The sequence below is a fragment of the Sorex araneus genome, chromosome X (genome assembly GCF_027595985.1).
Source record: "Sorex araneus isolate mSorAra2 chromosome X, mSorAra2.pri, whole genome shotgun sequence".
NCBI classification, from domain to species: Eukaryota; Metazoa; Chordata; class Mammalia; order Eulipotyphla; family Soricidae; genus Sorex; species Sorex araneus.
The window spans coordinates 281,873,032-281,893,759 of NC_073313.1; the positions used below are offsets into that span (position 1 = coordinate 281,873,032).

A 20,728-nucleotide genomic window follows, 5' to 3' on the forward strand; every position below is an offset into this window, starting at 1 on the left:
ATTTGATCACCCAGTGCTTATCTCCAGTTTGATCATCAATGTTGCATATGGCCTCCTGGGAGCTGTCAGGAGTGATACTGAGCACTGAAATGGGAGTATTTCTGAGCACTAATGCTTATGATTCAACCCCTCTCAGATAAACAAAGTTAAAAGTCTGCAAGATCTAAGCTAATTATTTCAACCGTATTTCAACATAAAAATATTTCATGCCATCTGACTCTATAATGTTGGACAATTTTCTAATGTTTCATTCTCCTCACATTTATTCTTAATAAATAGATGGATATTATTTATTGGTAATACCTATTTATACTATTTTGCAGAATTCTGAATATTCATCATTTTTTGAATATCTAAACAAAGGCGCTTAGAGCATTGTTTCTGTGGAAGTAAAATCTACTTCAAAAGTAAAAATAGGGGGTGGAGAGAGAAAGCAAGGCACTTGCCCTACACATGGCTAGCCCAGGCTTCAAACAATGGCATCCACCACGGTCCCCTGAGCACTGCCTGAATTGACCCTTGAACAAAGCCCTGAGCTCTGTTGGTTGTGGTCCCAAACAAAAATTAAGATTATAATCGATGTATCTAACTTTTGAAATCTGCACCTTAAATTGAGACATTCTCCCCAATCCAGCTTGGATTGTGCATCTGTTGTGTTGCTGTGACTGGAAGAAAAAGCGAGAATCACAAATGTAACTCATTAACACATAAGAAATAAATGTCACATAGAAAAATCATCATCGAGCTCTTTGAAATATCACCTAGTGGAAACCAAACCATGGCGATGCTCTCAGGAGAATAAAGTCAGGTGAATGCCTAAACCATCTCTCAAGGAAGCCCAGATCTAGTTAGGTGCCAAAGAACTTTGTTGTAGGTGACCTTATTATGAGAAAAGCACAAACATTGAAGATCACCGCCCCCCGCCCCCGCGTTTACCTCAGACCTGTAATCAAGAGTCGCTAATGCGCCAGCCAGTCAATCTCAGTTTTAAGGAAGACAGAAAGCTGGCAACGGGGAAATTTTTCATTGGCCCTTCCTTTTTTTTTTTTTTTTTTTTTTTTACTTCTGAGATCCATTTGGCACCATTTACACATACTAAAGGAATGGTCAAAAGAATCATTCATTTGTTGAACATCACTGAGAAATTATCTGGATAATTTAAATGTGTCTTTAGACCTTGTCCCTCTCCCCACACACACCCCAAAATCCAAAATGTTATTATATAGATGTCGCTCAACCCTGTCATTGTATCATCTTCTGCATCACCGGAGGCCCAGAGCTTCCTTTTCTGCAGCTACTTTTATGATGTCTATTACTACTTGGAGAAAAATTCATAAAAAATAATAGAAGGAACAATTACATCCTATGATTCCCTTATATGCATTATACTTTACTTTTCTATCTTCTATTGCAGATCTGACTCAGTATTTATTCTCTGAAAATATATTTCTACTGTGTATGATTTAGCTTGCTGGGCTTTCCAAGAGGGGCGGAGGAATCCAACCTGGATTGGCCACATGCAAGGCGAATGCTCTACCCCTTGCACTATCGCTCAGCCCGGCAAGCTTCCAAGAGTATCCCACCCACACGGCAGAGCCTGGCAAGCTCCCTGTGGCATATTCAATATGCCGAAAACAGTAACAAGTCTCACAATAGAGACATTAGTGGTGCCTGCTCGAGCAAATGGATGAGCAACGGGATGACAGTGACAGTGACAGTGTATGGTTTAACTAAGACATGTTTGCACACTGTTTTCTCATGGATAGTTTACCCGAGTATTACTGGCAAATTGCTTAGCATTAACTTTGTACAACTTAAGAACTGCCATTTAGAAATGTTTGAATCATTTGAGGTTAATAAAATTAATCACACTCACTGTGAGGAAACTACTATACACAAAATGATTTGCTAAGTGTTACTCAGCCCTAAATAGTAGCACAACAAATCTGCATAAATACTACTAGTAGCTCCAAATGGAAGAAACACAATGTTAATGCGATCTTTGTAATTTTCACTTATGACTTTTTTTTCTAGTAGTTCTGATATTGATGTTCAGATTCTGGACATTGGATTATCTTAATAAAAAAAGAGGGCTGAAGTGGAGAACAGTGGATTGGACATTTTCCTTGCACATGGTTGACCTGGGTTCAAATCCCCAGTATCCTATATGGTCTCCCAAGCTCCAAAGAACTGAACCCTGAGCTCAGAACCAGGAATAAATTCTGAGCATTGCCAGGTATGACCCCCAAAAAATGTAGGTGAAGAGAATATATTGAGGATATTTTTAATATCATGGTGACAAGGCACAGTTAAATGTATTTCATCCTTGTTTCAGGGAACATTTTTAATTCTGATCCAAATAATATGATAAGTTACTATTAGCAAGAATATCTTTGGATAAAGTTTGGAATTCAGAAAAGAGACCTAATGGAAGTGCCCACACCTTCCTAAGTGCCACAATGACATCAATATGATACACCATTCTCAGGATGACACACATCATTAGAGCTGGACTGTAACTGCCTCACAGCATTTCTAACTACTGTAGTGCCACAGCGTCATTAGGGTTGTTATTCCCCATGTGACCATAGCTGTACTGATCTTCCCGGGTGTGGCATTAAATTAGCCACTCTGGGTCCCTCCTCTGAAACCCAATCATAAACAACTTTGCAATTGCTTATCTCTCAGTGACTTAATTAACATTTTAAAATTAGACAATATGATTATATTTGATTTAGGAGTATAGGATAAAGATCAAAATGATTAATTTGGTGATAGTTTGCTGGGGTGTATGCACACATGTGAATAGATATATCTTAAATAATAAAGTTTTACTCTCAACTCAAACCTGCCACCTAGTCTTTGCTCAATGAATAGTTAGATCCAAGATAAAGTTCCCGAATGGCCAGGCTATGTGGCTGTGCAACAGACTGCTGCTTTAAGATTTCAGGAGTTGGGAAAATAAGGTACAGCTCAAACACCAGGAAATAATTTCCATGGGAATACATGATTTAAGAAGAGATTACAAATGGAATTATATTTCTTCAAGCAGAGATAATGAAGACAATACACATTCCGGGTGGGTAACATACATTACCAGAGAGGTATGGGGGCACAGGGGGAGTGTTGAGGAGGGGCTAGGAGTGAGGGGGCTAGGAGACAATGGTAGAGGGAAATGAACACGGTTTGGGGCTGCTTCTGAAATGTATTCATGAAACCCTATTATTAATAATATTGTAAATCACAGTGATTAAATTAAAAATTTAAGGTGTGGTATACATGTATATTTAAACCCAGAGCCAACAATATCATAAATGCGAGGTCTAAACTATATTGACCAAACAAAACTATGTGCCTGGCAAGGGGGCAGGCTGAGGGAGATGGGGGGAAGCCTGGGGACACTGGTGGAGGAAAGTGGACACCAGTGCTGGGATTGATGTGGAAACACCATAACCTGAAACTCAGTAACTAAGTACATCTCGGTGACTAATATTTAAAAAATAAGTGTTTTATGTAAACACTTTTATGTAAAAAAATTGAAAAATGGGTGAGGATCTTAGACAGTGTAATACCTTTGAGAGAGCCACAAGTAACATACCATACACACAAGTGTCTGCAGGAAATAAGGCTGAAAATTAAAGTGAAGATGGGCTCATGGAGGTTCCTGAACCCCAAGGTCATTTATTGGGAGAGTATTGTTGGCCACCCAAGATTTACAGGAATGCTTGTTCAATATTCATGCTCCTAGTTGATGGTGCTTTTCTGAGTGACTATGACTGACTATAAGCAATGCGATATATACAGAAGACTGTTTATGAAGAATGAAAAGAAGATAAATAACACTTTGTGACACAGACAGCCTTCAAGGTATGTAAGATGAAAATAACTGATGATAAATTGGCATAAATAAAATTATATTCAAGTAAAAAGAGAGTAAATATGACCTCAAGTTAGGGGGATCAGGAAGTGCTGGTGGAACTTAAACTAGAGAGAACAGAAAGAACAAATTTATAAAGACACAGGGTGAATTGAAGAGGAAAGTTTCAGTAAATGAGAAAATGATGTAGGGATCTTCTACTATGCCCCCCCAAAATGGTGGGAACCTGAAATATGACACTGAGAAGTTGAGTTTACCTCTTTCACTGACCAATCTCTCTCTCTCTCTCTCTCTCTCTCTCTCTCTCTCTCTCTCTCTCTCTCTCCTCTCTCTCTCTTTCTCCATGCTTTTGTTAAGAGATCATTTAGATGGTAATTTTTCAGACACCAAATGATTTCATAAACACTTTTCTTTAAAAGTGGCCTTAGGCATGACTTTTCTAAGTGCCTCTTTAATGGGAAAGAGTCCTTTACATACATTAATTAGTTTGATTTATCCAAGATTACTCTTACAAGTCAAAAAAGTATTCCCCTCTTCCTACTGTTCATTATATCTCCAGGCTAACATAAATAAGCATTCTAGTACTGAAATCTACTCTTATGGACAGAATCACACAGATGCTTTTCGAAATGCCTATTTTTTTGGGGGGAGGCGATGGGTGGGGTCATAAATCTAATTTGTGATTCAATTTCCTTTTTTAAAAAAAGTTTTGTTGAGTTTTTTGTTGATTCGTTCTCTATGTAATTGAAGATTAAAATCACAGAATTTATGGTTAAATACCTAAGCTGAAGATAAAAGTGCCATTTAAGAATTAAATGTTCCAAATGGTTTCTCTCTGACTTTCACTCTTTGGACCACCCACTGTACAATGGCTCGAAACACATACACTCACCCTTTTGTTTTAATCACAGGACAGAAATGGTGTTAGTTAAAATCTTAGGAATTTATATCGACTATATTTGAGCAATTTATAGAAGTCCAAAAGATGCAAATATAAGGCTTCTGTTTATTTCTTTTAATATTGGGGACAAAGTGCAATGTTATTTTATTGCCTGATCAATTGCACATCTTTGTAGTAACAGTTCCTATTATACTTTCAGCAAATCTTAGATAGTATGAAAATAAGATTTGCTTCTAAACACTGATTTGTATGTCTATATTATCTCCATCAAAATTCCAATATACAAACCAAGAAACCATTTCACATCTCCACATAACCCACTAAAAGGTAATGATTTAATCAAAATGCATGGATTCTGAGAGTCCTCCAAAATAATTTGAATGCTGAATTGTGAAGTAGGTCTATCTGGAGACATATTTATTGAATGACATTTACTTTATTTACAACAAAATAACAAACACCCTTATCATCGGCAGCAGCATTACTATCACCCATAGGCAGCATTCAAGCCATTTTCTTTAAAAATAATTTAGAAGCATCATGAAACTTATGTAGTATTCTAACATTCCATATAGCAAATATATACAAAAATTACACTCTCCACACTTAACTGGTACATGTAGGATACACAATCTGACAACCAAGGAGAAACTGCTTTGTAATACCTGGAAACTAGAGAAAGTCAAGTTTGGCAGAAAACAACTTATTTTTCGAAAAATGAAAAACATTTTTCATACAAACATGCTCTCAGCTACCACATGTAGTCATACATCTGTCAGGTCTGTATACGGATCAAACATTTGCTCAAATAAAATGATAGCAAATCATTGGGTTTCTAATTGTCCTTGAAAATCAGTTTGTGACTTTCTGTGGGGGAGGATCCATGCATTAAGCCACCTTTGTGTGTCCATATGTTTATTAAAAGAAAACACTTATTTTTAACTCACTTTGCTTTATCTACATAAATCCATTACTTTTTGTAAGGTTATTTATATAACCCCGACAGAAGTTATTCTTTGTGTGATTTGATATATAGAAACATGTTTGCAAATGTATGATGGTGTGAATGCAGGGTTATTACTTTATGATTTTGCTTATTTTATGGAAAATGTCATGTGTTGGCTGAAATCCAAATATTCTCCTTCTATGGTGAAGGGTCCTTTGCAGATTTCTTCCAAGTATTATTTTATTTTTATTGATCAATTGATTTTTCATATTTAATATTTTTGGAAAAACTGAATGCACCTGGAGAATTCTGCTATATTTTTAGGATGCAATAACTCACTAACTTAATCTGATTGAATATGTTTGTCATACACAGATACACTGACTAGAATAGAGTCTCAGATAGACAAAGGTCAAAACAAGCAAACTTTAGTCTTTCTCTTACTTTGTACTCAAGTCCAACTTTTGCCTGGAAACCTAGACCTTCAACTGTTGCATACCAACTCAATCTTCCTAGACTTTTATTTCTTAAAGGTTGTGCCATAGTAAGTCCGGAACTATTTTACAACCAGGAGGCTTTTTCAGAATTATTTTTCCAATATAGTAGAACACAATGCTTTTTGTAGATAATGCTCTCTCTCATATGGGTGGAGTGCTATAAAGCAGAATTCAAGAATAAAAAACGAAACCATACTGTATTCTGATTATTTTCTCAAAAATCCTCATCCTCATTTGATATCACATAGACCAGGAATTAGCAAACATTTTTAAGTGAATACTGTTATTCCTTGTCATCTGTATGTTGAGCGGCTAACACACACACTCACACACACACACACAGAGATGGCAAAATGCAAAGGAAATTTTTGAAAGATAAACACATACTTTTTAAAGGCAAGGAAAGCTATGAATATACACACACACATATGCATGTACATCCAGACATATATAATGTTGAGGACTATCACCATTTACTGAAGTCTTTAAAATATTAACCCCATAAAACGAAATATCACTCCTTACGAAGGAATATGAAGTTTCTTTCAAACATGAGGGAAGTAATGCCACATTTTCACAAGTGAAAAAATCAGTTTCAACAAGGTAACTGCTAGCAATTAAAAACATTCACAAAATAGCTGAAACTCAAAGAATCAGCATCATCACAACATGGAACTAATGGCATCTTGATGAATATTACTTTGGGGGAAATGTCTTTTCAATAGAAATAACTGCTTGCCACTCTAATAATCCAACTTACATGCAAGAGACTCCCTACTTTAGACCTCTCTAGTGTAGTGACCAGAAGCCACAGAGAACAGCTGCCCCCCTCAGCACAGTACTTACGGTCATTGCACAGGGGTCCGCTGAAGGAAGTCATGCTACAGTCACAGCTGAAACCGTCCCACTGCTGTAAGCAAACGCCCTGGTTTGAGCATGAGTCTTCCTGGCAGGTTGTGCTGGGCCCTGGAAAACAACCCAAAGAAACTTGGATTTTCTACAAATAACCCTCAAGTGTTTGACACAGGAGTTGGGGCACAGATAGTAGTTGCCAACACCTCATATTCTATCACCAAACTCATTTTGCAAAGTCCCCTTTCAAACACCTGGAGAAGCTGACACAGGAAGGGTTGCCAAAGTTTTGAATCTTTAACACAATGCATTTGAATGAGCAAAGAAAACAACAACTAGTTAAAGCCAGCACGTAGTTCCAGTCTGGTTAGGGGTCAGATAATCTCATTCCATCATCAGTCATTCTCTATCACCATTTAGATTTTAGAAAATGGCATGGATCTCCTTAACTTATGACCAATGAATAGAGACGCCATGAGAAATGGAGATTATAACTGAATGAAATTGAGATAAAGATCTGCAACATAACTGAAAAGAGTTATGTGAAAACGTCTGAGAAGCTGCAGACGTTCCACTGCACAGACTATGGATAAAGCTATGATCGTTGGATGCTTCTATAGGTATGTTGGCAAGTATTAATTCACATGCTTTAACAGGTTCATGCAATTAAACATAAAATGGAAAACTGTAAATGACATGCTCCCATTGAATCCACAGGTGAAAAGCTGCACAGCTATATCTAAAGAATCATAACTAGAACACTGATCAACAAAGACTAAAAAAAATGGTCAAAGAACTAGAGGCCACCACTATACGAACATATTCAAGACTGAAAGCCTTTGTTCAAACTCTGCTACAGAACTCGGTCTCTCAAGCAATCTTCCCGGAGTTCAGGGATGCATTCTGAACCCAAGCAACAGTTACTTGCAAAAAAATTCCAAAGTGTTATTTTGGGGATTCAACTATTTATTATGGGGTTTCAGTCTTGTTATATACACACAGGGCTATCTACCTTGCAAGTCAGCTTTCATCAATGCAACTTTGTCAGCAAAATTAAAAAAAAAAGCAAAATATAGTAAATGTTAGTAAGCAATACTGAAATGGGGCAAACACAGAAAAACATTCAATTCAAAAAGCATGCTTCTATAGAGGGAGAGAGGAGTGCTATATGGAGCAAAGAAATTAATATTAGCAGCCATAAGTCTGAAGAGAAGCCAAAAATGAGAAAGCACTCATATAAATTTTGCTATATAGAAGTATATGTATAGATACATAAAATGGTTAATTGAGCTGATGGCATGTAATGAAAAAGAATTCAAAGGACTTTTGTACTTGTCTTCCTCTCTTAGGTGCAAATGCATTACCAAAGGGACAGCATTTCTTATTTGGAATATGTGGTACCATTTGTCATGTGGAGATGCAGAGTAGACTGCTGTCACTGGCTTATCAATCAGACCTTTCATTTCCTGGCTTTGTTTTTGGACCAAACCTAGGGATGCTCAGTAATACACAGGGGTTACTCCTGGCTCTGTGCTCAGGAATTAGTCCCCGTGGTTGTCAGGAGACCATCTACAGAATGCCCGAATCAAACCCAGGTTGGCCCCGTGCAAGGCAAATCCTTTCCCCATGGTACTATTGCTCCAATACCAATTCTTTTTCCTTGCTTACTCCTCTAAGATCTTTTATCCTTTTGTTTTTGTAGGGTCAGGGATCAAATCCAGAGTCTCACATGTGAAAGGTAAGGCACTGCTGCTGAAATACATAGATATTTTGTCCTGATCCTGAAATTATAGCTTTAAACTATTGGGTCAGAGAAATGGCACAGCAGTTAATATGCTTGCCTCTCAAGTAGCCAACTCAAGTTCAATCCCATTACCACATATGGTCCTCTAATCTTGCCAGGAGTGATCCCTGAGTGCAGAGCTAAGATTAAGCCCTGAACACTGCCTGGTGTGGCCCCATAAACAAGTAAACAAAACAAACAAAAGCTCAAACCTACAATGTCAGTCATTCATTTGAATAGTGTAAATCTGAGTGACTCTAGATTAAGAGGGGACAGAGAATAAGAGAGAATACATAATTTGGAGTGGATGACAGAAGAAGTAAAGGAAGAAACAAACTTCAAAAGAAAAACACACCACAAAAATTTATTTACAAGATTTCAATGTGGAGAGTTTATCTTTGCTTTCATTAGGCAGGGCATATACTGCCTAAAGATTTCAGAGGTGTGTCTGTATTATCTCAACCTTCATAATCATCTTCAACTCTTATAAACTGACCTGTAAATACTAACTGCAGTAAAAGCTCACAAATAAGCGCTATCTTAATAACGAGTGAAAAGAGAATGTAATCCACCTAAATAGCTTTAGAGTATAAATCATAGATATTTTCTAGTAAACACTACATTACAGGTTTTATGAAGCTACAAAAATAGACACAAGCCTAATTAGAAACTATACCAGTGAAAGCCTTTATGCATCTGCTTTAGTAAATAAATTAGAATCATCCATAATTAGCTTTTGGATAAGTGATGTTTTTGTAAAATATCTTTTTAAGCAAGCAAAATTGTAATCTGTTATTATATTTTATTACAATTTCTCCATTTATCCTTCATTGTATTTTTCACTGTTGACAAACAATAATATGCCCCTTAATTGTATGTCCTTTGCAAAGGTTTGTCTGTTTTCTGGAAGGGGTCCTTCTGTTTTCTGGAAGGTTGAATAAAGGTCACAGTTGAAAGATATTTTTTTATGTAACCATAAGAATGTTTCTCTTAAATAAGATCTCCAGATTTTTATGTAGAACAGAAATTATATATGTGGATATTTATATATAATTTCTTAAAATATAAGTATACATAAAAATTTATATATATATACATACATACATACAATACATGTATGTATTCAATATGCCCAAAACAGTAATGATAGGTCTCATTCCCCTGACCCTGAAAGAGCCTCCAATCGTTGGGAAAGATGAGTAAGGAGAGGCTACTAAAATCTCAGGGCTGAGAGGAATAGAGACATTACTTGTGCCCGATCCAGTAAACTGATGAACAATAGGATGACAGTGATACAGTGATACACTCATACACACACATGTTTTTACTGTGCCTTCTTTTGCAACCGCCCTCACCTTTCCCTTCTCCCAATGTCTTCTGGTTAGTTTAGCTAACTTACTCAGATTCCATCCCTGCACTATATAGACCTGTTAGCACCACCGGGATTGACTGCCGAGCACAGAGCCATGAGTAGTCCCTGAGCTTTGTAGGTGTGCTCCAATACCTCCTCCCAAATAAGGATATATATTAAAATAAAAGGTACTTAAAAAAACTCATCTCTGGAAATCATATGGTGTGGCGTGTGTGTGTGTGTGTGTGTGTGTGTGTGTGTGTGTGTTTTGTGCACATTCATCCACACTTGTGAAAAATGGGGGTAAAGAGAGAAGAGGGGAGTGGATATATATGCCTGATCTTCCAGTCAGGTAAACTTGGGTTCAAAGCTTTCAATGTGTAGTTAGTAGCAATGTGAAATTTCCATCTCTGAACTTTAATTTATCCATATTTCAAAAAGGGCAACAGTAATTAATTTATAAGATGTTGGGTATTAAATACAATATCTCATGCAAGTTTGTCACCAGTAATTACATGATGATTATGTCGGAAGGTTTTGTACATTATCACGTAGCTAGCTCTCGGGCTGAAGACTGTGAGTGTGCTCTATTAAGTAAACAAGTTAAGTAATTTTCACTAACTTTACATATTTAAGTTATTTTAACTCTCTATTGAGCCAAACTGATAATCAGTGGGCTAACAGTCTGACTTTCTGTAAGGAGGACAGCACCACCCAAGTAAGACCATCAGAATCAGGGCCAGTTAGCAACATACTAGATGCGAAGTGCTGGCACTGGAACCCCTGAATTAGAAGCCCCAAGGACAGGTTGCTAGGAATTACACAGGTCTTCCTCATACTGTTTAAAGCTTGTAAAATATTCATCTATAGAGACTTTGGTGGACCTGAAGCTATCATGTTAAGTGAAATAAGTCAGAGGGAGAACAAATACCAGTGTATTTCTCTTATCCGCGTACTAGAGAGAGAAAAGAAGGGGACAGACAATAATGAATAGCGATGGACCTTGGAGCACAAATCAATCAGCAAGCAATGGGGTGGGCGAAGGTAGGGGGAATGAAGGAAAAAATCAGAGGTGACATAGGGACAGTGGTGGATGGTCCTGTGCCCTTTGGGGTTTGTGGGGGGCATTAATTTTGTGCAATGGTGCCATAAATTCTAACATTATTGTTACCAACTTAATTAAACTGTAATAAAAATTAAAAAGAAGAAAAAATGAATTTTGAGAGGATAAAGGCTGCCTTACCTAAAGGCTTCATAAACAAAAACAGCTGTGTTGTTGTGTGTGTGAATACATGTATGCTTGAGCATATGTACAGATGCCACATCTGACAGTGCTCTGGAGCTACTCCCAGTTGTGCTCAGAAGATTATGTAGTTCCGGGGTTTGAATCCAGGCCCCCACATGCAATGCTTGTGATTGGCCTGCTTAGTCCTCTCTCTAGACTACCAAGTCATATTTATTTTTATTTAGGCACTGTGATTTACAATATTTTTAACTATGAGTTTTAGGAACTGCACCAGTGTTCACCTATTAAATTTAGATTATTGACAAGATAAAGACAAGGCAAAAAATGAGAATTGAGCGAAAAACTAATTTTTTATAGGCCAGAGTACTTGGATTCTGACATTACTTGTCAAATTTATACTAGTTTAATAAACATTGAAGTTTAGTGATCCCAAGGTGATTTGGGCTCAACAGTCAACAAGGCAACAATCTCTAGAGAGATAATTTATCCAGAACTCAAAATTTGATCACTGATCTGAAAGACATGCATCTCACTTTATGTTCCTCTGACATCATTTCTCATATTATTCCTAGGACCCGTGGAAAACAGAAATAAGGATGCATGAAAAGTCATTGCACACAAAGTTGGAATGAAAAAAGTGAGGAGCAGAAAGGCTGGATGGAGGACAGAAACATTCTAAGGGGGGAACCCCAAAATATCATTTCTGCCAATACTCTTTTTGAGGACATCTTTCTCTCATTAGTTTTTCCTCCCACCCACCCACTCACATTGAATGTGGGTTGTGAAGCCGTGTGTGTGTGTGTGTGTGTGTGTGTGTGTGTGTGTGTTTCATTTTCTGTCTTGTGGGTGTTTTGCTGTGAATGTGCTATCACTCCCACCCTTTCTTGTAGGTGAGAAGTTGCCAGTCAATTTGGAGAAAAATCTATTTTTAAGAAGTATTTTCCAGTAGAGCCTGTAGTAAGATTTTTTAAATGTTAATGTTCTCACTAATTAGACCACCTCAAGACTCAAATTTCTGTCTTAAATTCTTATATCAATCCACTGGAAATAATGAATTCATTTAACAATTTTATTTCCATTACAAATTGACCACATATAAAAAGCAGTTTCCTCTTCATTTGACAAAACTGTGCTAAACAAAGATTTGAAATGAAGTATCTATAGTGATACATTTCAAATACTTTTGACAAACTCTTCCATTAAGTAAGCTTATCCTTTGTTGGGAGTAAAACACCCAACTTGATATTTAGGAAAATATGTTTAAGTTTGAAAAAATATAAACATATTTTCAAATTAAAACAAATGTTCATGTACTTAGGTAATTGGTAAATTTAATGGCATTTTTTTGCTAAGAAGAAATGATTCATAATCTCCTGAATGATAGAAATCCACATATCTTTCTTAGCTTGTTCCACATAAAATTTCTTATGAATCTCAAATTTTCCAAAATAGCCCAAACTACATTCAACATTAAAGGGGAAGCAGAAACATATTCAGACTCACAAATTTCAGGATAATGTGATTAAATTACATTTATGGAAGGAGAATTGGCTCAAACAATTTGAGGTGTTGATGTGAAAATTATCTAAAATGAAAGTAGCAATCAAAAAGTACTCCTACAGATTTTAGTCTTATAGAGAACACAAAAGAACAGGGAGATACCTGAGCATATTTCTGAAGTAATATTAACCTCAGTAACAGAAACAACATATTTTTGCTAAAACAAAATAATAATATGCAAAAGGTACTCTTGTTGCCCAGCCAACACAAACTACATGGTGGTTTGCGAGCAGGGGTCAATGTGTTCTCTTGTTCTAGCATATGAAATGTAGATTTCAAAAAGCACGCTCACATTTATTAACACTTGCTAAGGTAAATACATTTCTCAATTCTAAACAGGGCTATGTATTTAATGCCGTAAAATTGGCATTTCAGAATTGATGAGCACAATAATTAGGTGAACTATCGTATGCAAGAAGCAGGAAATAAGATCCAGAGATAAAACCTGCACATTATATCTTATTCGCTATAGTTCGAGAGCAGTCCAGAGAATTTAAAATTCATGGGATGAAAAGTTTACACTACAGACCAAGTTTCTAAGATTCAGGAGTTCCCCCAGGAGCGGAAATGAGTTTGGCTGACAAGGTATGTATTTATTTTTCTCACTGATGCATGGAGGTAAGAATTGCTGAAAGTGTGGAAACAAAGATTTAGTACCTTCACATCCTCTCTCAATTTGTCCATTGCAGAAAAGGGCATCTGAGATGAGGTCTGGAAGCCGCCCGTTTAAGTCCACTGATGCCAGGCAACCTTGAAAGCCCTCCTTGGCATGGACGAGTTTGGGTAGGGATTTGTAGCTTTCTTTTGCCACTCCTCCTATATATAAGTCACCTGTGGGAAGAGCAAAGCTTCAATCAGAAAAGAGACTCAAGTTGCTTTTAAATTATGAGACAAGAAGACTCAATTAAGCTTATTCCACATTGTGTTATTTTCAAAGCTAAATAGTATAAAAGCTCTTTGCTTAAAAGTAAAAAATAATATAAGCATCTGAATAATAAATAAGGGTTTGAGAATATTCTAGAAGCTACTGACAGGATGTGGCTAAACTGAAGGGAAAAAAAGGCCATGGGGTCACCATATGTGCAGTGAAATGCAAGCTCAAATATTTACCAAATCTATACCTTCAAATATTTTCCAAGTTTGCCAAATTATCAATCACCTCATTTTCTGAAATGGGCATAACACAATTTATCACACAATGTTTCTGTAAGTTTTAAATAAGGTAAAATATAGGAATTATCCATCAGGTGAAAATAAAACTTAAGCTGGAATAGGCTGAAAGGGCCAGGGAGGATATGCACACTAGAGACCCAGGTTCAATTCTTGGCACCACATGGTCCCGAGTCCCACCTGAAGTGGTCCCATGCATCTCGGAGTGCAATGCCCCTCCCAGGGAAATATGCAGTAGACAATAAATAAGTGTTACCATTACAAAATATGTATTCTATTTAGACAACTCTGGATCTTGAAGCTTATCAGGTCAACAAATTATTTCCAATGTCTAAAATTATCTTTCCTATTATGCTTAAGCCTATTACTCTTGCTTGTATTGTATTGTATCTAGCTTATTTATAACCTTGTTCCAGCATTCTCTCCCTCTCCCTCTCTCTCTTTTCCCTCTCCTTCTCCCTCTCCTCCCTCTCCCTCTCCTTCCTCTCTCTCTCTCTCTCTCTCTCTCTCTCTCTCTCTTGCTTATGTTTTTTGGGTCACACCTGTCAGTGTTAAGGCCTTATTCCTGATTCTGTGGTCAGAGATCATATGTCCAGGGGACCTATATGGGCTATCAGGGATCAAATTTATGTTAGCTGCATGCAAGGCAAGTGCCCTACTAGCTAGCTGTACTATATATCCACTCCCTCTTTCTCTCTTTAGTCATTCCTCTCACTTCATTTTCAAGCCATTGTGTTTCAGTTGTCTCAGGGAATATGTGTGAATCTTCCTGAGGGGGAATAAAATCTTTCTGCATCTGAGCCTGAAGAGTCTGAGGGGTTAAAGAGGACATATAGACCATTATGTAAGAGGAATGAAGCTCTCACACCCTCTCGTGTGCGAACAGCAATTGAGCTGAAAAGATGTGAGTGTAGTTATTGTGAAAGCCCAAGCAAGGGCATAATCCCTTGATGTGAGAGCTGAGCCCTCGCATCAAAGACCTCAGGTAGGTTTGGAGGAGTGATGTCAACCTGTGAGAAATTCCAGCGGTTAGCACTGCCAAGCCGTGTGTGCTCTTGAACATGCATCTAGCTGTTAGTTTCTATATATTTTGCTTGCTACATTATCTATCAAGCCCATATTCTCTCATCCACACTTACTTCCTCTACTTATCTCCCCTTATGTTTAAGTAAATTTTGTTCAATAAAAACTATCTTGCTTCATGAGATAAATAGATAGATAGATAGATAGAGAGAGAGAGAGAGAGAGAGAGAGAGAGAACTCTAGGCAGCAATGAAATTCTTGAAAAGAAATAACTACAGTTATTAGATGTGTTAGATTTAAACATGCTAGAATCTTAGGAAGCCCTCATATCATGTCCCATATTTCATAGTTATGTGAAGCAACAACCCAAAGTTGCAGAAATATCAGCAGAAAAAGGCTGAGGGCATGCAGCATACACAAAAGAATGAAGATGGTGAGTAGCAACTTGTGGCCAACTGGATGATGATTGCGGAGTATCTGGGTGCAGCATCTTTTGTGAAGAACTGGTACACTGGAAGTCCAGGACCCTGATCAACTTAGATATAGTCCGAGCAAAGAAAGGAAACTAAAACAGCATGTGATTATATCTTCATTAACTCAAATACTCAGAGCTCAAAACAGAAAAGAGGGATTTATAGAAAAGTACAGAACTTCGTAACTGGTTTTGCACATTCGAGATTGTGAACTGAGATTTAGACTATTGTGTGTTAAATAATGATACAAAAATGATCCCAATATTCAGATGTTGAACTGAATTTGTTAGATAAAGTCATGGCTCTCCTCTAGGATGAATTAATAGTGAATAGCTAAATGAAGAATTCTGGACTAGGCATCGAATGTACAATTTAGTACAGAAAGTTGTGTATGGGACTCAATCTCAAATAACCGATCTTGCTCGTTCGCATTGTAACCACCAAGAAAAGAAAGTCTGTGTTTTTGTTTTAAATTCTTCCACAGGGCCTATGATTATAACCATGGTGGGCACTCAATAAACATTGCTCATTACCTGATGAACTAGAAGAGAATCAAGAAAAAAATAAGGCAATGCATGGGAGCAAGATAATTCTAAAGTTCATCTACTACCTCTCCCCACTTCCTGCCATCATCCTCTTTTCCCAGTAGCAAAATTATTTGCTCTACCACTTTTTAAAGCTTATCAGGGGTAAGTAGGAATCTTGCTTTTATTAAAGAGGAAAGTAATATTGATTCAAGCAGTGCAGGATATAAACCATAGATATGGTGGAGATCCTATAAGTAGGAGAAACCATTATAAATTTCATTACTGAAGCTGCACTTAGCACTACCACTTAATAAAGTCTTCATAAGCCCTTCACATAGCATCTGGTTATCTAACATGCCCTGGTAGGCTGCCATCAGAGGAGAATAAAGGAAACCCATAAGTGGCCTGAACCCTATGTAACATTAGCACTTCATCAAAGATGCACCTTCTCCTTTTGATCCTTTACGTGATGGAAGAAAAATGCCCCATTAGCACTAATGGGTCCTTGCAGAGAAAACCCTGTGCCTGAGAAGAAGACATGCTTTTGCATGGTCCAGGGAGTGAACCAGAGTCAGAAGAACATCACTTAAGGACCAGTTCCTGTAGACTTGAAGTCATTCTGTAACATGCTCTTCGAGCGGTGAGCAGTAGATTCTTAAATGTATCCAACAAGACAACGGCAGAGTTTGAAGCAGAAGATACAAGCAGAGAACAGACACAAATTTAGATATTTATTTATATAATATGCATGAGTATATATAACATCTGCATATTTTGTATTCCTTTCGAGAGTATTATCTGCGGAACGATCTGTGGTGATATTACAAGGATCTATTCTCTGTATCTCCAGGCAATTGGGGATAATGAGTAAGGAGACTGCACAGACTTTTAAGTTATATCTGGTTACAAACTCTTGCTTTGTCACTTCTTGGTTTTCCCAGTATAGGCACATTAAGTTATATAACTCCTTTAAGAGTCAGAATCTTCAAAGTGAGATAGTTTAATTAGGCCCATTTTGCAGTGCAGTGAGCAAACCTTAGTTATGTGACTTACATGCAATCACACACAGTGACTTTTGGAGAGGTTATGGTAGTGTGTCTGGTAAATAGGAGACATCCATAGTACTGTGCATTCTGGCTGGGTTGAACTGGAAAATATGGAAGCCTGAGAAGGCCAGGTTATTGCCTTATTTCCAGTATAGAGGGAGAGAGATGTCAACATCACAACTCTCTCTCTCTATATATATAAAGTTTGTAGGGATCAAATGATATATTTCTAGGGTGTGCGGAAGAGGTATTGAAACAACGGCATGACTTGAGGGCTTTAAACATGAAACAGATAAATGACATTCAGACATCTTCTCTTAAAAAGGAGCTTAAGGCAATTCAAGCTAAGACTTCAAGCTCTGCCTCACCATAGCATAATTGTCAAGGTAAAATGAGTTCTTTGACTAATCTTTTTTTTGTATTCATAAGTAAGTTTTGGTCTAGAAGAACTCACTTTATTTTAATTCAAAGAACATATAGAAAAAGGACACATGTTACAATAACTTTGGGTAGTTAAAACCTAACAGTTTATAAAGATGATCTCAAATAAAGTGTATTTGGGACAAAAAAACTTAAATAATGTACACATTTTTACTTTCCTACTGACTAGGCTGGAAAAGTATAATTCTGGACACTTTGAAATATTAAATTTTGGGTAGAAAATTTAGAGACAGACCTAAACTTCCTCTCAATAACTGTGATTAATAGAAAAAGAATATTCAGGCTAGGCTTTCTTTGAAGTTATTTGGATTTTTTGAGGTGCTTCCCCCACTCCAGGGAGTACATTCTGCCCTCAAATCTGTACCATCTTTAATTTTAATCTTTTGTGGAACAGTCACAAAAGAAAATCTGCAGGTCAGATGTTGATCAATACCTCCATACAGCTTTGCTTTGGGAGTCAGATTAAATTTAAAGTCATTTTTAATAACAGATGTGCCCTGTTAGAAGAAACCCATCAATAATCTCTGGGGAAAAAACATTCATTTATTTACCTTTATTTTCAGGGGAGAATATAAATCACCATTTTGGGGGGTGACTGTTTAGATAAACGATGTTAAACTACTAATAGCAAGAGCATGGTTGTCATCAATATTTCTCTTGCATACTTGAACTTCAGAGTGGACAAATAACATTATTGACTAAGCTAAGATAGGGAACTGAATATAAAATACTACTCCAGACTCTATTATAATTAAATAATAAAAGAATTGCAACTGTGTTCTCCTCCTTCACTACAAACCTTGGAGGACTCTTTGGGGTAAAAAATGCCGAAAAGAGCTGGAGGTCATGCAGGGAGCACGGAGCTCTTGGCTGTGTGCGTGAGGTTTTAGGATTCACTCATGAAAGCAAAGAAAGGCAAGGCAAGGAAAAGAAAAGCAGGAAGAACGTTAATACTACTCGAGGCTGTAAGTCTGGAAGGTGTGGCCAGAAGCAGCTGCCTCATTTCATTCTGTTGATTTCAATTTGGTGTCAAGGGAATATTAAGTATATTTTTTGTGTGAAAGAACCCCAGATCACTGGCTGGAAATACTGCAGAATGGGGTCAGAGAGTGGCACCCTTCTTGACATACAGTCTCCTTTCTCTTCATCGTCATGCACACATACAACATGTTAAAACTTCTGCAAATGTTGCCCCACCCTCTTCCACTACACCACCCCACCTGAAAGTTTAGAGAAATGTCCTGTGGGTTGGAAGACCTAAACTGCCTCGCCTGAGTCATGGAGGGTGCAACAGGCAGCCTCTCTGTGGGAGAAGGTACCCTTGCTGGGTTTTCTTCACTCTGATTGGACCAAGAAAAGAAGAGTGGGTAGGTAGGTGAGGACACCTAGTGGTGCTCAGAGTTGACTCCTAGCTCAGTGCTCACAGATCACTCCTGGAGGACTCAAGGGACCATATGGGGTGCCAGGGATCCAACTTGGGCCAGCCTCGTGCATGGCAAGCCCTCTCCCTGCTGTCCTAGCACTCCGACTCCCGGGGCCACAGGAAAGCGTCAAAAGCACTTTTGCATCAATGTGGGCCCCAAACTACTGACAAGGAGACTGGAAAATGAGGTTCTGTGCAGTGGAGCATGTGTTGACATTATTACCATACTAAAGCCACACACAGTTAATGGCATTTTTCTATTTTATGTTCACTTTATGTTCCTCAATTGCATGTTCAGTGTTCTTCATGACCGTGTGTAAGATTCCTGGAAAACAATGAGAACCCATAGAGGGACATAGTCTGCCATGTCCCTCCATCTCAGCTGCGTCCTGCTCTCTCCTTGAAGCCATTCTCCAGCCCATACGCTAGTGGACTTGGACTGAAGTTGTTTTCCATGCCATTAAAGCATCCTGCTTTTTTACTCAGTTGCTCCTAAGCATACACTGAAACACTCACTCTGCCATTTTCAGCCCATGCAGAGTTTTTCCATGCTTACTGGAGCTCCGCAAAAACATACATGAGCTTCCTGAAAAATTATCAAATGTAGATGGGTCTACCACTATAACTCTGGCAGGCTTAAGACCAGATCACCTCAACCCTCATTTGAAACCTGTTCTATAGTTGGTACCCATCAAGATCCTTAGTAAAATTTCCTTTATAGTCAGTTGTCCCTATGTTTGTGGGTGAAATGTCTAACATTGAGACCACCAATGCCAAACTGGGGAATTCAAGTAAACAATTTGCTCTGAGATTCAAGATCTACATCATTCAAATATTTCATTAATCAAAGCAGGGTAACTTTAGAAGCTCTCTGCTAAAGAAATGTCCAGTGGCCACCAGTTTGATTTATTGGTTGTTCTCTTACTTGTATATTCCAAAATCTTCTTTGGTACATAAAAGATTTAATACTAAAACAATGTGTTCTGTTTTCTTTGGTAATACCTATGATTGTTTTAGGCTTGTCAGATTTCTGACTTCACCCTGAAATCATCTTCCTTCACACACTGGTCAACTTCTAGATTTCTTGTTTTATAGCATCACAGCTTTGATCACACTGCTACCAGAATTTAAATCCCAAAATTATTCTTTACCCTACTCTGAATCTCATATCTTGATTCCAAACTATTGCCATAGAATGATGAGTCCGCTCTGCCAATATATCTGAAAACTGTTCCTCCGTCTATACTTCCATTTCTATTTCTTGCCCACCTTTATATTTGCACCTCCTTTCCACAATAGCTCATTATCTGGGGTCTCTACATCTACCCTTTTCCCTCCCCCCCAACATTGCTTAATTTCATTAATCCCTATATATCTTTGAAATAAAGACCAAGGCTGATGTCCTGATTTCAATGTTTAAGATCTGTAGATCATCCTTCCTCAGTAATATGAGGAAAAATTTGAGCAAACTCCTAGACAACACTTATTGGATAGAGAATTAAGATAACAACACTGATCTCCCAGCATCATGGTCTCTACTCAAATCATGTTTTTCATCATTTCTCTCGTGCTGCACAGCACATTGCTGTCACATCATCGTTCTTGATCGCAC

The 20,728-nt window shown here is 37.6% G+C and overlaps 1 protein-coding gene across 1 annotated transcript in view; it reads right to left on the reverse strand.

Moving 5' to 3' along the window:
- The window catches only part of NRXN1 (neurexin 1), a 1,268,129-nt gene that overhangs the window by 641,407 nt on the left and 605,994 nt on the right, over positions 1–20,728 (reverse strand). Inside the window, 2 exon segments of the mRNA XM_055119847.1 lie at positions 7,068–7,187; positions 13,671–13,844. Coding sequence (XP_054975822.1) covers positions 7,068–7,187; positions 13,671–13,844 — 294 coding nt within the window.